The 15,657-nt window shown below is 45.5% G+C and overlaps 1 protein-coding gene across 1 annotated transcript in view; it reads right to left on the reverse strand.

The window, feature by feature from the left end:
• PRKCE (protein kinase C epsilon) overlaps positions 1-15,657 on the reverse strand; it is a 736,834-nt gene that overhangs the window by 272,093 nt on the left and 449,084 nt on the right. The window contains exon 7 of the mRNA XM_033935756.1: positions 11,069-11,211. Coding sequence (XP_033791647.1) covers positions 11,069-11,211 — 143 coding nt within the window. The remainder of the gene's footprint in view (positions 1-11,068; positions 11,212-15,657) is intronic.

Raw genomic sequence — 15,657 nt, forward strand, 5'->3', positions numbered from 1 at the left:
TCCGGCGTGTTTTTGTCAGCGCGGCTTTGTCCGCCACACTTTTGATGTGTTACCTTTTTGGGAAGTTACCCCTGAGCTCCAGGATTAATGAAAGAGTCAGAACAAGAGCAGTTTGTTATGGGAAAAGATTCTTATAAGTGACTTAAGAACATAAGAAAAGATTGACTATTCTTCTCTGTAATTTCTTTCTTTGGCTATTAATAAACATTACAAAAAAAAAATGTCATATTAGATTAGACCAAGGGTCCATGAAGCCCAACATCCTTCTCTGGATTCATTATAGTTCACCAAATTTAGGCACTCAGGCCTGGATTTTCTAAACAGCGCTGTTTTTTCAGGTGCCAGTAGGTACCCAAACTCAGTAAAAAAAGTGCCGTTAAAACAATGTTGTTGTTTTTTTTAAAATTCTTTATTAATTTTCAAATCATACAAAAGTGCAAAGAATACTTAATCCAGTAGTACAATAATCAGCACTTACATCCAAATAAATACACTTCTCCCTCCGTATTCGCAGTTTCAGCATTCGCGTTTTCGATTATTCATGGGTTTTAGCTTGCTGGCTCCTCCCCCCAAATTACATCAGCTTGTATAGAGAAATCACCGATTCCAAGCGTTTCTAGAGAAAATAGCCGATTCCCAGTACTTTCTTCACCGTGTTTTGCCTCTCCTTCAGGAACAGGCCAGGCCTCCCACCATGTTATTCGCGGTTTCACCATATTCACGATATTTTTAAATAGAAAACAGCGAATAACATATGAAAAAGTTATTTGTGTTTTTTCTGTACACTTTGCCCTCCGTATTTACGGTTTCAGCATTTGTGGTTTCAATTATTCACGGTTTTTAGCTTGCTGGCTCCTCCCCCCAAATTACATCAGCTTGCATAGAGAAATCACCGATTCCCAGCGCTTTCTTCACTGTGTTTTGCCTCTCCTTCAGAAACAGTCTAGGCCTCCCACCATGTTATTCGCGGTTTCACCATATTCACGATGGTTTTTATTAGAAAACAGCGAATAACATATGAAAAAGTTATTCACGGTTTTTCTGTATTTGCGGTTCTGTTAATCCCCTATCATAGCGAATACGGAGGGAGAAGTGTAATGTTATAAAGTACATTTCCCCCCTCCCTGGATGTGTGTGAGGATCAATTAGAAATTTAAAGAGACTTGGGATAAATCTTGATTTCTAACGTTTTTAACTGAGTTTCAAAGCACCTACCAATGCCTAAAAAAATCCAGTGCCGGAACTACTCTTGCTGTAGACGCTTTAGGCACTCAAGCCCGGATTCTCTAAACAGTGCTGGGTTTTTTTAGGCATCAATAGGCACCCAAACTCAGTAAAAATGATGTTTCTAACTGAGTTTCAAGGCACCTAAAAAAACTGGCCCTGGAATTGTGCCTCCATAGGCGCTTTAGGTCCCCTAACACCACAGTGGGTGTGGCTTAACACCGGAAGTTGCCTTAGGCGGCCCAAAGTGCCTACAGAGCCACGGTTCATATCATAGGTAGGTGCTGGATATGGAAGCCAGGAAAACCCTGCCCTACATTTCCGGCACCTACTTTTGCCGCGGCAATTTTGTACCCAGTGCAGTCGCGTGATTGACATTCGACTGGCGGCCGCTTTTAAGGCGGCCGCCGACAATGGCGTGGTTACGGAATCTGGGCCATAGGGCAGATGTGTGTGCCACGCAATTAGCAAGGCATTAACAAGGTCATTGGCGGACACTTTGCCTTTATATTGTGCATTTGCCCTAGTCATTCTTCTATCATATTTGCACCTAACTTTTCTAGCATGCAATTCAAAAGGGGTGTGGCCACAGAAAGGGGCGTGGGCAGATCAGGGGCATTCCTAGAGGTTAGGTGTAATATTATACAGTAGAATAGCATCCTGCAAAATTTCTCGAGCCGCGGTGGCTCGAGGCACCTGGAAGTGCGCAGATATCGCAATGATGACATCACACGCATACGTGACATCATCATGTCGATGTCTGTGTGTTTGAAAGCCCTCCAGGAGGGCCCTGAGACGCCAGTGGGGAGGGGTGCCAGAAGGTAAGAGAGCCAGAGAAAAGGGTAGGTGCTGGCGCCCCCTGATTGCCTACAGGACGCCTCTCCTCCTCCCCAGTGTACCGCGGCACACCTGAAATCTCAGGAGGCACACAGTTTGAGATACACTGCAGTAGAACATTACAAAACTGAGCAAACTTCATCAAGACCGAATAACTCTGACAGTGGCATTGTAAGGGGGTGCAGACCGCTTCGGGCGCCGAGTCGGTGGTGGCGCAGGCTCTTCTCCACCTCACCCTGCCACGTCCGGGTCCATCCCTCTCCCCCACCCTATACCTCTATATTATCTTCGCTAGCACAGGCAACTTCTGCCTGCTGCTCATGCCAGCCTGGTTCCCCTCTGAATCACTTCCGGATCTTAGGGCCAGGAAGTGACATCAGAGGGAAATCCAACGCCGGTGTGAGGAGCATGCTGCCGAAGCCACTCGCGCTGGCAAAGATTTAGAGGTGCGTGGGGAGGGAGAGCATAAGTGTGGAATGGGGGGTGGGAAGGAGCTGGGGTGGGGGCCGCAGAAGGAGTGAAGTCACAGGGGTGCCTCTGCCCCAGGCGCCTCCTATTCTTACTATGCCACTGCACTCTGATATCTATAAAATGTGAGAGAAGTAGACCTCAAACACTGGAATCAACCTAATGCCTTTGTATCTTATCACCGGTTCACAATATCTCACACGAAAAATACGAGACCACCCAAATACCAGAAACTGGCATCAAAGATTTTTTTTTTCAAAATAAGAGAAACACTTCGCTCAGTATCAATGGAACGCTTCTGATGCAGCTGCGGATTGCGTGAGGAGTGGACGCCCGCGGCTTTCAGCAGGGGAGCCGGCCAGAAGATGAGCAATGCCGGTGAGCACCCGCGGACACTCCTGTTTACTGCCGCTGCTGCTGGTTAAGGAAAGCAGCAGCAGCAGAATAGGGAGGGTGGCCGGCTGTGCACTAGAGAGCTGCGCAGGGACAGAAGTCCCACCCGTCCCCAGGAGGAATCCCTCCATCCTCACCCGTCCCCGCGAGGAATTCCCTCCGTCCCCACCTGTCCCAGCGAGGAATCCCCTTCGTCCCTGCCCGTCCCTATAAACTTCAGAAATAGTTATTTCATTTAATTATGCTACTGAATTAAAGGCTCTGGTAGAGACCCATTTACAAATAAGCAAAGACAATTTATTAATTTGGAAATATTAATTGGGAAGAATACATACTTTTTAAATGGGTTTCTACTAGAGCCTCTAATGTAAATATAAAATATAAATACTCAGCTGATGAGAACCCCCAAGCTGTCAGCTGAGAACTTCCTTTGCAGTTGGCCGGGGATCCCTTTTGCCAAGCTTGGCAGGCAGCAGTAGCGTCCCTGAGTCACAGATGCTGGCACCTCAGTGGCTCATGGATGTTGCCAGTGTCTGCTGTGCTTGGTGGAGGGGAGTTCTGGCCATCTCCAGAGGAGGTCCTCTGCTGACGGTGCTTGGGGATCCCCACCAGTCACAGCAAGGGTCAGCAAATACTTCAACACTGTAGAAATAAAACCAGAAATGAATTTCCTTTTGTTTTGAACATAATACAAAGACATCTGCTATATACATTTCCCAAAGCTAACCTATTTTAGTCAATAAATTCCGTTTTTTACCTTTGTTGTCTAGAAACTTATTTTTCCATAAAGTTGGTCCCAGTTTCTTTTTTCTGCTTTCAATCTGTAAATTCTTCTGTTGCTGTCCATTGGTTCATCCTACCATGGTCCAGCATTTATCCCTTTCTCATCTTTTGCCCCTGCTCACCAGTCTCATGCCCAACATTTCTCCTATCACCCCTCTCCAGCACCATGCCACATCTCTCCCTCCATTCCCTTCATCACTATGTCCAACATTCCTCCCTCTTGCATCCATTTCAATCTGACCATTGCACCACAATATTTCTCCCTCTCATCTGTACCTCACTCCCTTCCTATGACCAAAAATTTTCCTTTCTTCCATTCCCCGTGTACACAACCATCATTATCCCTCCCTTCTTCTCTCCCAAGTCCATGCCTTCTGTGTCCAAAAACGCATTCCCTCCCCCACCTCAGCATCTCTTTCCCTCCCATCCTCCATCCTCTTTCCCAAGTTCATGCCTTGTGTCCAAAAACGCACTCACTCCCCCACCTCATTCCTCCCTTCCTCTCTCCCAAGTTCATGCTTTGTGTCCAAAAACGCACTCCCTCTCCCACCTCAGCATCTCTTTCCCTCCCTTCCTCTCTCCCAAGTTCATACCTTGTGTCTAAAAAAGCATTCCCTCCCCCACCTCAGCATCTCTTTTCCTCCCTTCCTCCATCCTCTTTCCCAAGTTCATGCCTTGTGTCCAAAAATGCATTCCCTCCCCCATTTTGTGTTCCGCGTTTGCCTCCCAGCCCTCATCTTAGCAACTTTCTCAGCCAAATGGAGCTCGAGCCGTGAGGCTCGTCTTCCATTTCCTGCCTGCCCTGCCGCGTGCACATAGCCGACCGGAAGTCTTTCCCGATGTCAGCGCTGATGTTGGGGAAGACTTCCGGTCAGCTATGTGTGCGCGGCAGGGCAGATAGGAACAGAAGACAAGCCTCGCGGCTTGAGTTGTATTTAACCCCGCGGGTCCCCTGTTGTCCCCGTTCAGCTCTCTCCTGTGCTCCCCCTTGGGGCGTGCACCCGGGGTGGACCTCCCCCCCCCCCCCCCCCACCCCAGGTACGCCATTGTTCACTAGGCAGGCCTGTTCTGATCATAAACAGCTTCCTTTTTTTCACTTGCTGTCAAGCGTTATTTTACAAAGAGGCAACATCTGTGCCAGCTACAGACGGGTGCTCTGATAAATGCACCCTAACATGTTTGCTTTCCTGCTGTGCCTGTTCGGAAGCTGACAGAAACATGCAGGATCGAAGTGAGCAAGGAAGGCCAGAAGCTGGAGAGATTGCACTTCCAAACAATGCAAATTATCTTTTAGAAATCTCTGTTTATGCCTTTTTAATTCATCAGTAACAGCTGTATTTGACAAATGTAGAATGGCAATGAAAGGACACGGTTCAGCCATTTGTAGAATGGTTGAAAGTCTTAGACTGTATGTTTTGCACTTGATAAACTCGATCAAGTCAGATATGCTAAGGAAGAAAAACTGGCCCTTAGTAAGTAAACAAGCTAAGGTTTTTCCCCTATTCTGTGTCTCTGGAGGAAAGGAAGAGTAGTGAATCATGCCCTAAATGAAGCATCAAAATATGGTATACTGCCAGTTCACAGTTTTTCGGCCCATTTGTGCTACCCACGCACAAGGACTTCGTGCATAAAAACTTTGAATCTGCCAGGCAAGTTGGCAGATTCAGCCGTTGTCAGTGCATAAAGCTGAAACAGTGACATGCGAGGTCTGAAAGGGCTTCTGGATGAAACATTTGAAAATACTCTTAAAACTAAACCAACAAACACACAGAAGACGATGTGCGCACACACACGACAATGTGCGCGCACACACACAGAAGACGATGTGCGCGCACACAGAGAAGACGATGTACGTGCGTGCACACAAACAATGCGCACACACACATACACACAGACAATGCGCACACACAACGATGCGCGTGCACACACACACGACGTTTATGCACACACACATATACACACAAGGCGATGTACATACTCACATGATGATGCACATACACAACGATGCGCGCACATACACAGAAGACGATGTGCGCGCACACAGAGAAGACAATGTACACACATGACGATGTACGCACACACAAATACACACCATATGTACGCGTGTGCACACACACATACACACAAAGACAATGCACACACACACAACGATGCGCGCACACACGAAGATGCACACACACACACAGGACGATGTGCGCACACACACAAGATAATGCGCGCGCACACACACATACACACAAAGGAAATGAACATACACACACAATGATGCGCACACACACGAAGATACACACACACACACAAGATGATGTGCGCACACACAAGACGATGCGGGTGTACAAAGACATACACACACACAAACACAAGACGATGCACACACATATACAAGGCGTTGTACGCACACACACAAGATAATGCGCATACATAAGACGATGCACACATACACACACATACAGTGATGCACACATAACGATGCACACACACACGTATACACACACAAGATGATGCATACACACACACAAGATGATGTGCGCGCACACACACAAGACGATGCGCATACACAAACATACACACACAAGATGATGTACGCACACACAAGACGATGCGCGCGTACAAAGACATACACACACACAAACACAAGACGATGCACACACACATACAAGGCATTGTGTGCACACACACAAGATAATGCGCATACATAAGACGATGCACACATACACACACAATGATGCACACATGACAATGCACATACACAAGTGATGTGCACACACAAAATGATGTGCGCACACACACAAGACGATGCGCATACACAAACATACACACACACAAGACGATGCACTCAACATAGCCTTAAGTTATTTCAAAAGTATTACACAACTGCTGCTTGAGAAGCTGTAGGGATACAGCACAAATCCAGCACAGGCTGCTTCTTTTCCCAACACTGTGATGTAAGCCAATCTGCATAATCAGCTCTGTGCAAGCATCATATAATCAGCTGGTCTCTTCCCTCAGGGTTTATAGCTCAATTGACTTGTCCTTAATTTTCCCATCACTTCTTCTCACAGATTTGGCTATTGGGCAGACTGGCTGGACCGTTCATGCCTTTATCTGTTGTCATATACTATGTTACTATATTTCCTACCATTTCTAAGAAGTATGCTAGTCTGTTGGCACCTCCGAATATGTCCTGAGAGAAAGGCAGAGATGCGGGTTTATTGCCACTGTTATGAAAAGGAAACCCATTGCTACTTTGGGCTATATTTTACCATACATCTAATATAATAAAATGCTAGGCCGCGCATGCGCACTTCCTATGTGTGCGCCGGTTTTCCATGAGCTGTAGCGACATATAGGAAGTACGCATGCGTGGCTTACGGTCTGTCCTGTTGAAAGACGCAGTGGTGGCTATTTGCACGATCCCCGCCTGCGTTCCTTCCCTTCCAGTAACTTTGCCGTCGCCGCCTCTCCGTTCTCTGTCTTTCTTCCTCCCCCCCGAGACGGATGTCAACTGCGGCGGCCCGAGTCGGATGTCGGCTGCGGCGGCACAAGAATGCAGGGTGGAAGAGGCGCTTGCGCTGGGTAGAAGAGGTGCTCGCGCCGGCGCAAAAAGGTGGCTGAGGCCCGCAGCCAGTCTGGGAGAAGAAGATGTGCATGATGAGCTCGCTGGCCATAGACGAGGCGCCCACTGTCCCCGCAGGAAAGGTTCCTCGGCCAAGAACACAGCAGCCCGGCCCGCCAACAGACCACCACGTGCCTGCATCAAAATCTTCAGCAAGTCTGCTGGAAGGGGGCGGAGCTCCTCTTTTGAGTCTGCCCTGGCAGGGAGAAGAGGTACTGTTAGACAGGGGGGATCATGTAAGGGATCCTGCTGGACAGGGGGGAGGTAATTCTAGCACCCGTTAATATAACGGGCTAAAAAACTAGTTATTAATAAAGGCTGCTGTAGGTTGCATTTTCCCCATGGGGTTATTATATTCATGCTGGTGTTACTGAAGCAGTGGCGTAATAAAATTTTGGACTGCAAAACTCTGGAGCAAAGCATGAATATAAAGAGCATAAACTGACTGAATATGTGTATTTATAATACATGATAAATGAATAAGAAGAATTCACTACTATATATGTTATTTTTTTCAAGAAAAGGAAAGGGTTTTTTTGGACTAATGATTGATAGTGAGTAACGGAAATTAACTCCAATGCTAATGTCATACAGACTTCTACAATCTGCTTACTGCAAATGGCAAAAGGCAGATGAAAATTCAGCAACTCCAGTTCTGGAGAACTAAAACTGATGCTGGACAGAGTTCTCAGGTCTGTTTTTTTTTTTTACAAATGGCAAAAGGCAGATGAAGATTCAGCAACTCCAGTACCGGGGAACCAAGGACAATACTGGACAGATTTCTAAGGTCTGTGACCTGCAAATGGACTTTTTCGTCTCAGCAGAAAACTGTGGATATTGAAACGTCACTGACTTGGCCCACCGCTGTCGGAATCAGGACTTTGGATCCAAAGAAAGCATTTTAAGTGAGGGTGTAAGAGCCCGGCTCTTTCAGCCTCAAAGGGTTAATACCAATATTATTCTATTGATAGAACTTTCTTCTTTCTTTGACCTGTAAGACAACAATGATCGGGTGAACAGAGCTCATCCACCCAGCATTCACAAGGCAAAGGTAGGGGAGGATCATTAGGGTGGGCAGACTGGATGGGCTGTGGCCCTTATCTGCCGTCTATTTCTATGTTTCTGTGTTTCTATGGACTCCTTTTCAAAGATGGCAGACAACATTTCAACATGGAACCTAGCAAGTTCCTCTGATGGGAATCTCCCATTCGGCTCAGTGGCAGAGGGCCTATAATATATATCTTCCTTGAATTACAGATGTTGTAAGTGCCTATGGATGCTAGCAAAATAAACACGAACCACTCTTAAAAAGCGATCCCCATTCCTGGTGTTTTATCCTCTCCCCCCTTCCCTTTAATTAATTTGCTTTTAATGATGTAATTATTAACTTTCCCCTCCCCATTTACTCTCAAGCTCATGTTCGTATTTGTAATTTGTCTATTTACTGTTCATATTTCCCCCTCCCAAAATTTATTTTAACTTTTCATTTTTTTTTTTAGCATTGTATACCGGCCAGGTGCACGTCGATGGTCGGTATATTAAAATGAATTAAACTTGAAACTTGACACCTGTAACAAATAAGAACCAATTCCTTACTTTTCTAGAAATCGATTTTATATGGGAAGCATTTATTTATTTGCTCATTTATAACTGGCTTAGGAGTGCAGTTGACAATGGGGTCCTTTTCTTAAGGCGTGCTAAATGCTAAGGCACCCATAAAATATAACGGGTGTTTTAGCATTTAGCATGTGCTAAATCGGTTAGCACGCCTTAATAAAAGGACCCCAATGTGAGATACAGTTAAAATGTGTCATTTTGTCACTAACTTTTTTGCACAGGTCCCGTTTTATGCAATGAGACCTTGTTATTAATAACCTGAATTAACAGTAACCCCCCCCCTCCCCGTCTTAATGGTAACCCGCACTGATAACTTTTCCCCTTAACTGGAAGAATGCTTTGTGCACGGCTTCAAATTTACATGCTGCATTTTTTTAAATTTTTTTTTTGCATGTTTCCCCGTTTCTTTTCCTTTTCTATAATCCGTCCACCTTTCTCCATTACCCTCTAAGAATATTGTGGCATCCTTGTGCCTTATTTCTTTTCTTTCTTGTATTTTCCTCCCTAGAGTATAGTCTAGGTCAGTGTTTTTCAACCTTTTTACACCTATGGACCGGCAGAAATAAAATAATTATTCTGTGGACCGGTATCGGTCCGTGGACCGGCGGTTGAAGAACACTGGGCTAAGTCGTAGGCCAGACCCCGCCCATCTCTACCCAATCTCCACCCCAGACCCCGCCCCCCATAATAGTACTAATTGCACCTTGCACATCCCATGCCACATCTGGAAGCCTTCCCTCTGACGTTGCAAAGTCAGAGAGAAGGCTTCTGGTTCAGGCGCAGGATGCCCGTGGCTTCGTGCACTGAATCAGTTAGGAAGAGGGAGCTGGCTCGAAGATAATGCCACATTGATCACACCGTGGACCGGCGGTTGAAGTACACTGTTTGGGTCTGATACATGTGCTGGCCCTGTGGACCAGCAGGAAATTTCTGTGGACCGGCAATGGTCCCCGGACCAGTGGTTGAAGAACACTGGTCTAGGTGTCTTTGATTCCCCCTTCTCTGGAATCCCTCTTCCCCTGACACTTTGATGTGCTTTTGCTCGTAATGAGGTATATCAAATAGAATTAGACTTATATCTAATTCCTCTTGAGGCAAGTCAAGATTTTCCGGTTTTTTTTTTAACTTACATTCCCAGTGCAGTGTGGTATTTGCAGTCCCTGATGCTACCAAGTGAAGCCCATGCTTCTAATCTCAATGCATTGGGAAAGACTTGTCAGATCCAGTATAGAGAATGACACGTCCCTGCAGGAACTCAATTTCCCCATGACGTCCCCGTGAAATTTGTCGCTGTCCCTGTCCCATTCCTGTAAGCTCTGTCTTAATCACACAAGCCTCAAACACTTATGATTTTAAGGTGTTTGAGGTTTGTGCAGATGAGGGTAGAGCTTGCAGGAATGGGGCAGAGACAGGAAAAGAACTCGCCAGGACTGGAAAATGAGTTTCCGTGGGGGGTGTCAGGTCAAAAGCGCGCCGGGACAAAGGCGCGAGCAGACAATTGAGCGCAGGGCGGAGGTGCGCGCCAAAGAAAAGTACTGTTTTTAGGGCTCCGACGGGTGGGGGGCGTGGGGGAGAACCCCCCCACTTTACTTAATACAGATTGCGCCGCGTTGTGGGGGCATTGTGGGAGGTTTGGGGGGTTGTAACCCCCCAAATTTTACTGAAAACTTCACTTTTTCCCTGTTTTTAGTGAAAAAGTTAAGTTTACAGTAAAATGTGGGGGGTTACAACCCCCCAAACCCCCCACAACGCCGGCGCAATTTGTATTAAGTAAACTGGGGGTGCTCCCCAACAAAACCCCCCGTCGGAGCCCCTAAAAACAGTAATTTTCTTTGGCGCGCGCCTCCATCTTGCGCTCAGTTGTCGGCGTGCGCCTTTGTCTTCTGCGTTGTTGTCTATGAACCCCCGTGGGGACAGGGAAAAATTTGACCCCGTGCCATTCTCTAATCCAGAACAGGACTGAAATTACCACCAGGTGCGGAGGAGGAGAGAGGCAGTCATGGCGTCTTCTCTATCAGAACATTCCTACATTCTGTTTGCACGTTTTCACGTGGTGCCTCACAGTGTTATGTACGTACATTCAGTAATGTTATTTTTCACGCGAGATACAGAGGGATCATCTTTCCTTACCTTTTTCCTTCGTTGGCCACTATTCGTGATCTTGTCTGGTGTTACTCCCAAGTCTGCAAGTACTTTTGCGATTCCTCGGGCATCCACCCCACAGTTTGGTGCTACGTTGCTTTCACAGCGTCTGTGCACGTTCATCTTGCACACTGTAGCAAATATAAAAATAAATAACAAAGTGGCACATTATTACGGAAAACTGTATATGCCACAATGGAATTCTCCAGAAAAGCAGTTGAAACCAAGCTTCCAAAAGACAAATCAGAGTATCTACTTCCCATGAACCAAGTTGTAGCTCTACTCAATGCAAATTATTTACTGTGTTCTGTAACAAATGCACACCTGTCAAAACAGGTTAAGTTGCTCGTAACAATCAAACCCAAATTTTATAGAATGGACACTGTTTCAGGAAATTTGCCAACTCCTATGAAAATCATGGTGCCATTCTATACACAAAGACTCGGTCAAATTGGGTGAGACTGAACTAAGAGATTCGATTAATTTAGCTGAAAGAACTCTCCTCTTCTAGGTATTTTGGCTAGGAGTGAGATCCTGTAGCACAGTGGTCCCTAACCCTGTCCTGGAAGAGACTGAGAGGGGACACGATCGAATCATTCAAGATACTGATACTGACTTAGTAGAGAACGAGAGATTGTTCACCCTCTCCAAGGTGAAGAGAACGAGGGCACTCTCTAAAGTTAAAAGGGGATAGATTCCGTACAAACGTAAGGAAGTTTTTCTTCACCCAGAGAGTGGTAGAAATCCGGAACGCTCTTCCAAAGGCTGTTATAGGGGAAAGCACCCTCCAGGGATTCAAGAAAGGGTTAGATAAGTTCCTGCTCAACCAGAACATACGCAGGTAAGGCTAGACTCAGTTAGGCCCTGGTCTTTGACCTGGCAGCCGTCGCGTGAGCAGACTGCTGGGCAGGATGGACCACTGGTCTGACCCAGCAGCGGCAATTCTTATGTTCTTATGTCAGGTTTTCGGGATAGCTCGAATGAATATGCATGGGGCAGATCTGCACTCCTATCATCTTCATTACATGCAAATCTCTTTCATGCATATTCATTAGGGCTGTCCTGAAAACCTGACTGGCTGGTGGTCCTCCAGGACAGGGTTGGGAACCACTGCTGTAGCATATGGGTTGTTACCTTCCTATCCTGCCCCATCTTAGGACCACTGGCTGTGCAGGATTAGACTTCCTGTTTCAAAAACAAGATGGCCAATTTTTTTGCTGGTGAAGCCCTGATTTCTGTGGTTGCTTGGCCAAGGCAAGAACCTTGGTGCTATACAATACCGTTACAGCAAGCAGTATCACCACACCTAACTGGAGGTGACATATTAGAGGCCTACCCCTAAAAATATTTACTGTAGTCATGCATGTGATTTTCTGAGGTTCTCTGATATGAGGGAGGGTAGTGTGAGTTTCTCTATAATAGCACCATTGAGTTGACAGCCTGGGTGATTCATGACACATAGACACGTTTTCTACTTTGGCCTTTTAGCGCGCAGTCGCGCTCCTCTTCGTTATCTCCGCCCTCCCCCAGCTGGCTCGATGGTCTTCAGAGTCTAGTTATTTCGGTTCCTGAAGAAGGGAGTTTTTGTTCCTGAAACCATGCTTGGTTGACCTTGGTATCCTGCGGATCTTCTTGCTCTTGGGAGACCGTTTTACCACCTATCTTCAGCTAAGTCGGCGTTTTGATTCTTGTGGGAGTTTTCTGGGGGAGGTTCTCTAAGAGACTGTTTGATTGACCTCACTTGTGTTTGCTGCTTTGTGCTTTATTTTTTGCACTTCTATTGATTTATATCACACACTTTGGAAGTATCCCATGATGGTGTGGGGGCAGGGACTGGTTGTCCTTGTCTCATGATGTGAAGCGTAGGAGTATTGCTCCCTTCACTGCTTTATCACACTGAGGGCAGTCCTTTACTAAATTATATTAATTACTTTCCGGAGTTCCACCACTTGTGTGTTCACAATTGTCTGGTCAGTGAGCAGTCTCTTTGAGGACCGATTGATCTTTACTGCCTCTTTTTTTTGGTATCTTGCTTTATTTAAAGCAGGGGTCTCCAAAGTCCCTCCTCGAGGACCGAATCCAGTCAGGTTTTCAGGATTTCTCCAATGAATATGCACTGAAAGCAGTGCATGCACACAGATCTCATGCACATTCATTGGGGAAATCCTGAAAACCTGACTGGATTGCGGCCCTCAAGGAGGGACTTTGAGACCCCTGGGCTAAGGGGTGTGGATGTGAGAGGGTTCATGGGCGTGCCCAGCACTATGTGCCAAAGTTCTAGAATATTGCAAGTTATATGTGTACCCGACAGCATATAGGTGGGAGCATGGAATAAGTGGTCACGCCTAATTATCATTATAGAATTTACCCTTATCGAATATATTTTAGGCACCTAACTTTAAGTGACCTGTGAAGAATTACTCCTGCTATTTCTGTGGACATCTTAATATCACCACTTCAAAGTATAAGTCATACATCAATGTGGCAATACTCCAGAACATTCCAAATTCCACCCCCTTTTGGATGGCTATGGTGGGCATGTGGCAGGATACTATTCTATACAGAAACCTATGTGCCTAGATTCCATTATGGAATACACTTCTCCCTCCGTATTCGCTGTTATAGGGGGATTAACAGAACCGCAAATACAGAAAAACTGCGAATAACTTTTTCATATGTTATTCGCTGTTTTCAATTAAAAACCATCGTGAATATAGTGAAACCACGAATAACATGGTGGGAGGCCTGGCCTGTTCCTGAAGGAGAGGCAAAATACGGTGAAGAAAGTGCTGGAAATCAGCGATTTTCTCTGTAAACACTTGGTATCAGCAATTTCTCTATGCAAGCTGATGTAATTTGGGGGGGGAGGAGCCAGGAAGCTAAAAACCGTGAATAATCAAAACCGCGAATGCTGAAACCACGAATACAGAGGGAGAAGTGTACTAGCAGAACCAGTATCAACACATCTAACGTTTAGGCCTCCCACATAAGAACATAAGAATAGTGTCACTGGGTCAGACCAATAGTCCATCTAGCCCAGTATCCTGTCTTCATGGTGGCCAATCCAGGTCACTAGTACCTGGCCAGAGAATTGGCCAAGAGCGATCCATCGGTATTACCAACTGACTTTAGTGCATCTAGCCCTATATCTTTTTTGAGATAAGGTGACCAAAAATTGAACACAATACTCAAGGTGAGGTCCCAACATTGAGCGATACAGAGGCATTATAACATTCTTAGCCTTGTTTACCATCCCTTTTCTAATCATTCCTAGCATCTTGTTTGATTTTTTGGCTGCCGCCGCACATTGGCCAAAAGGTTTCAGCGTACTGTCTACAATGGCACCCAGATCTTTTTCTTAGATGCGGAACCCCAAGGTGGACCCTAGTATCTGGTAATTAAGATTTGGGTTGTTCTTCCCAATGTGTATCACTTTGCATTTGTCCACATTAAATTTTATCTGCCATTTGGAAGCCCATTTTTCCAATTTCCTAAGGCCTTCCTGCAATTTTTCAGTCTGTATGTGTTTTAACAACTTTGAACAGTTTAATCTAATCTAACACAAACCTAAACAGGCTCTAGGCAACCTGAAAAGGAAAAGGGAAGATTGGGTAAGAGGGGAAGTGAGGAGGAAAGGGGGAGAATGGAAGAGGAAACCTAATCAAACTAAGCAAAAGAACAGGTGCGTATGGTGATCTTAAAAAATTAATTGTCAAAGAGAAGAGTTTTCAGTTTTTTTCCAGAATTGGGCGTGGTTGGCTTCTGTTCTTATTGTCTCTGTGAGATTATTCCAGATTTTGACTCCCAGGAAGGTGAACATGGATTGGAAAATTCTTCTGTACTTGAGATTTTTCGTTGGGGGGAGGTTCAGTTGGATCCTGTTAAGAAGTCTGCAAGAGGCGGACCATGCGTCGGATAGGAGTTTGATTAGAAGGGCAGCTGAGTTTCCGTAGATTATATGATGCATGATGCAGGATGTTTTTAATTTTATTCAGGCTGGGATGGGTAGCTAGTGGAGTTGCTTGAGGTATGCTGAGATATTTTTTCATGCTGTGTTTTGAATGAGCTGCATTTTGTGTGCAAGGGTGTTGTTGATTCCCAAGTAGACGGTTTAGTGTCATCTGCAAATGTAATCACCTCATTCATCATTCCAATTTCCAGATCGTTTATAAATAAGTTAAATAGCACCAGTCCCAGTACAGATCCCTGGGACACTCCACTATTTACTCTGCCCTCTGTTTTCTGTCCGATAACCAATTTCTAATCTACAAGTGAACATTGTCTTCTATCCCATGACTCTAATTTTCTCAGGAGCCTCTTATGAGGAACTTTGTTAAAAGCTTTCTGAAAATCTAGATACAATACATCAACTGGCTCACCTTTATTCACATGTTCATTCAAGCAAATTGTGAGGTGAGACCTCCCTTGGCTGAACCCATGCTGACTCTGTCCCATTAAATCATATTTGTCTACATAGAAACATAGAAACATAGAAATTGACGGCAGAAAAGGGCCGCGGCCCATCAAGTCTGCCCATACCAATGACCCACTCCCTGACTTTTACTCCTCTAGAGATC

Source organism: Geotrypetes seraphini, chromosome 3 (genome assembly GCF_902459505.1).
Source record: "Geotrypetes seraphini chromosome 3, aGeoSer1.1, whole genome shotgun sequence".
NCBI classification, from domain to species: Eukaryota; Metazoa; Chordata; class Amphibia; order Gymnophiona; family Dermophiidae; genus Geotrypetes; species Geotrypetes seraphini.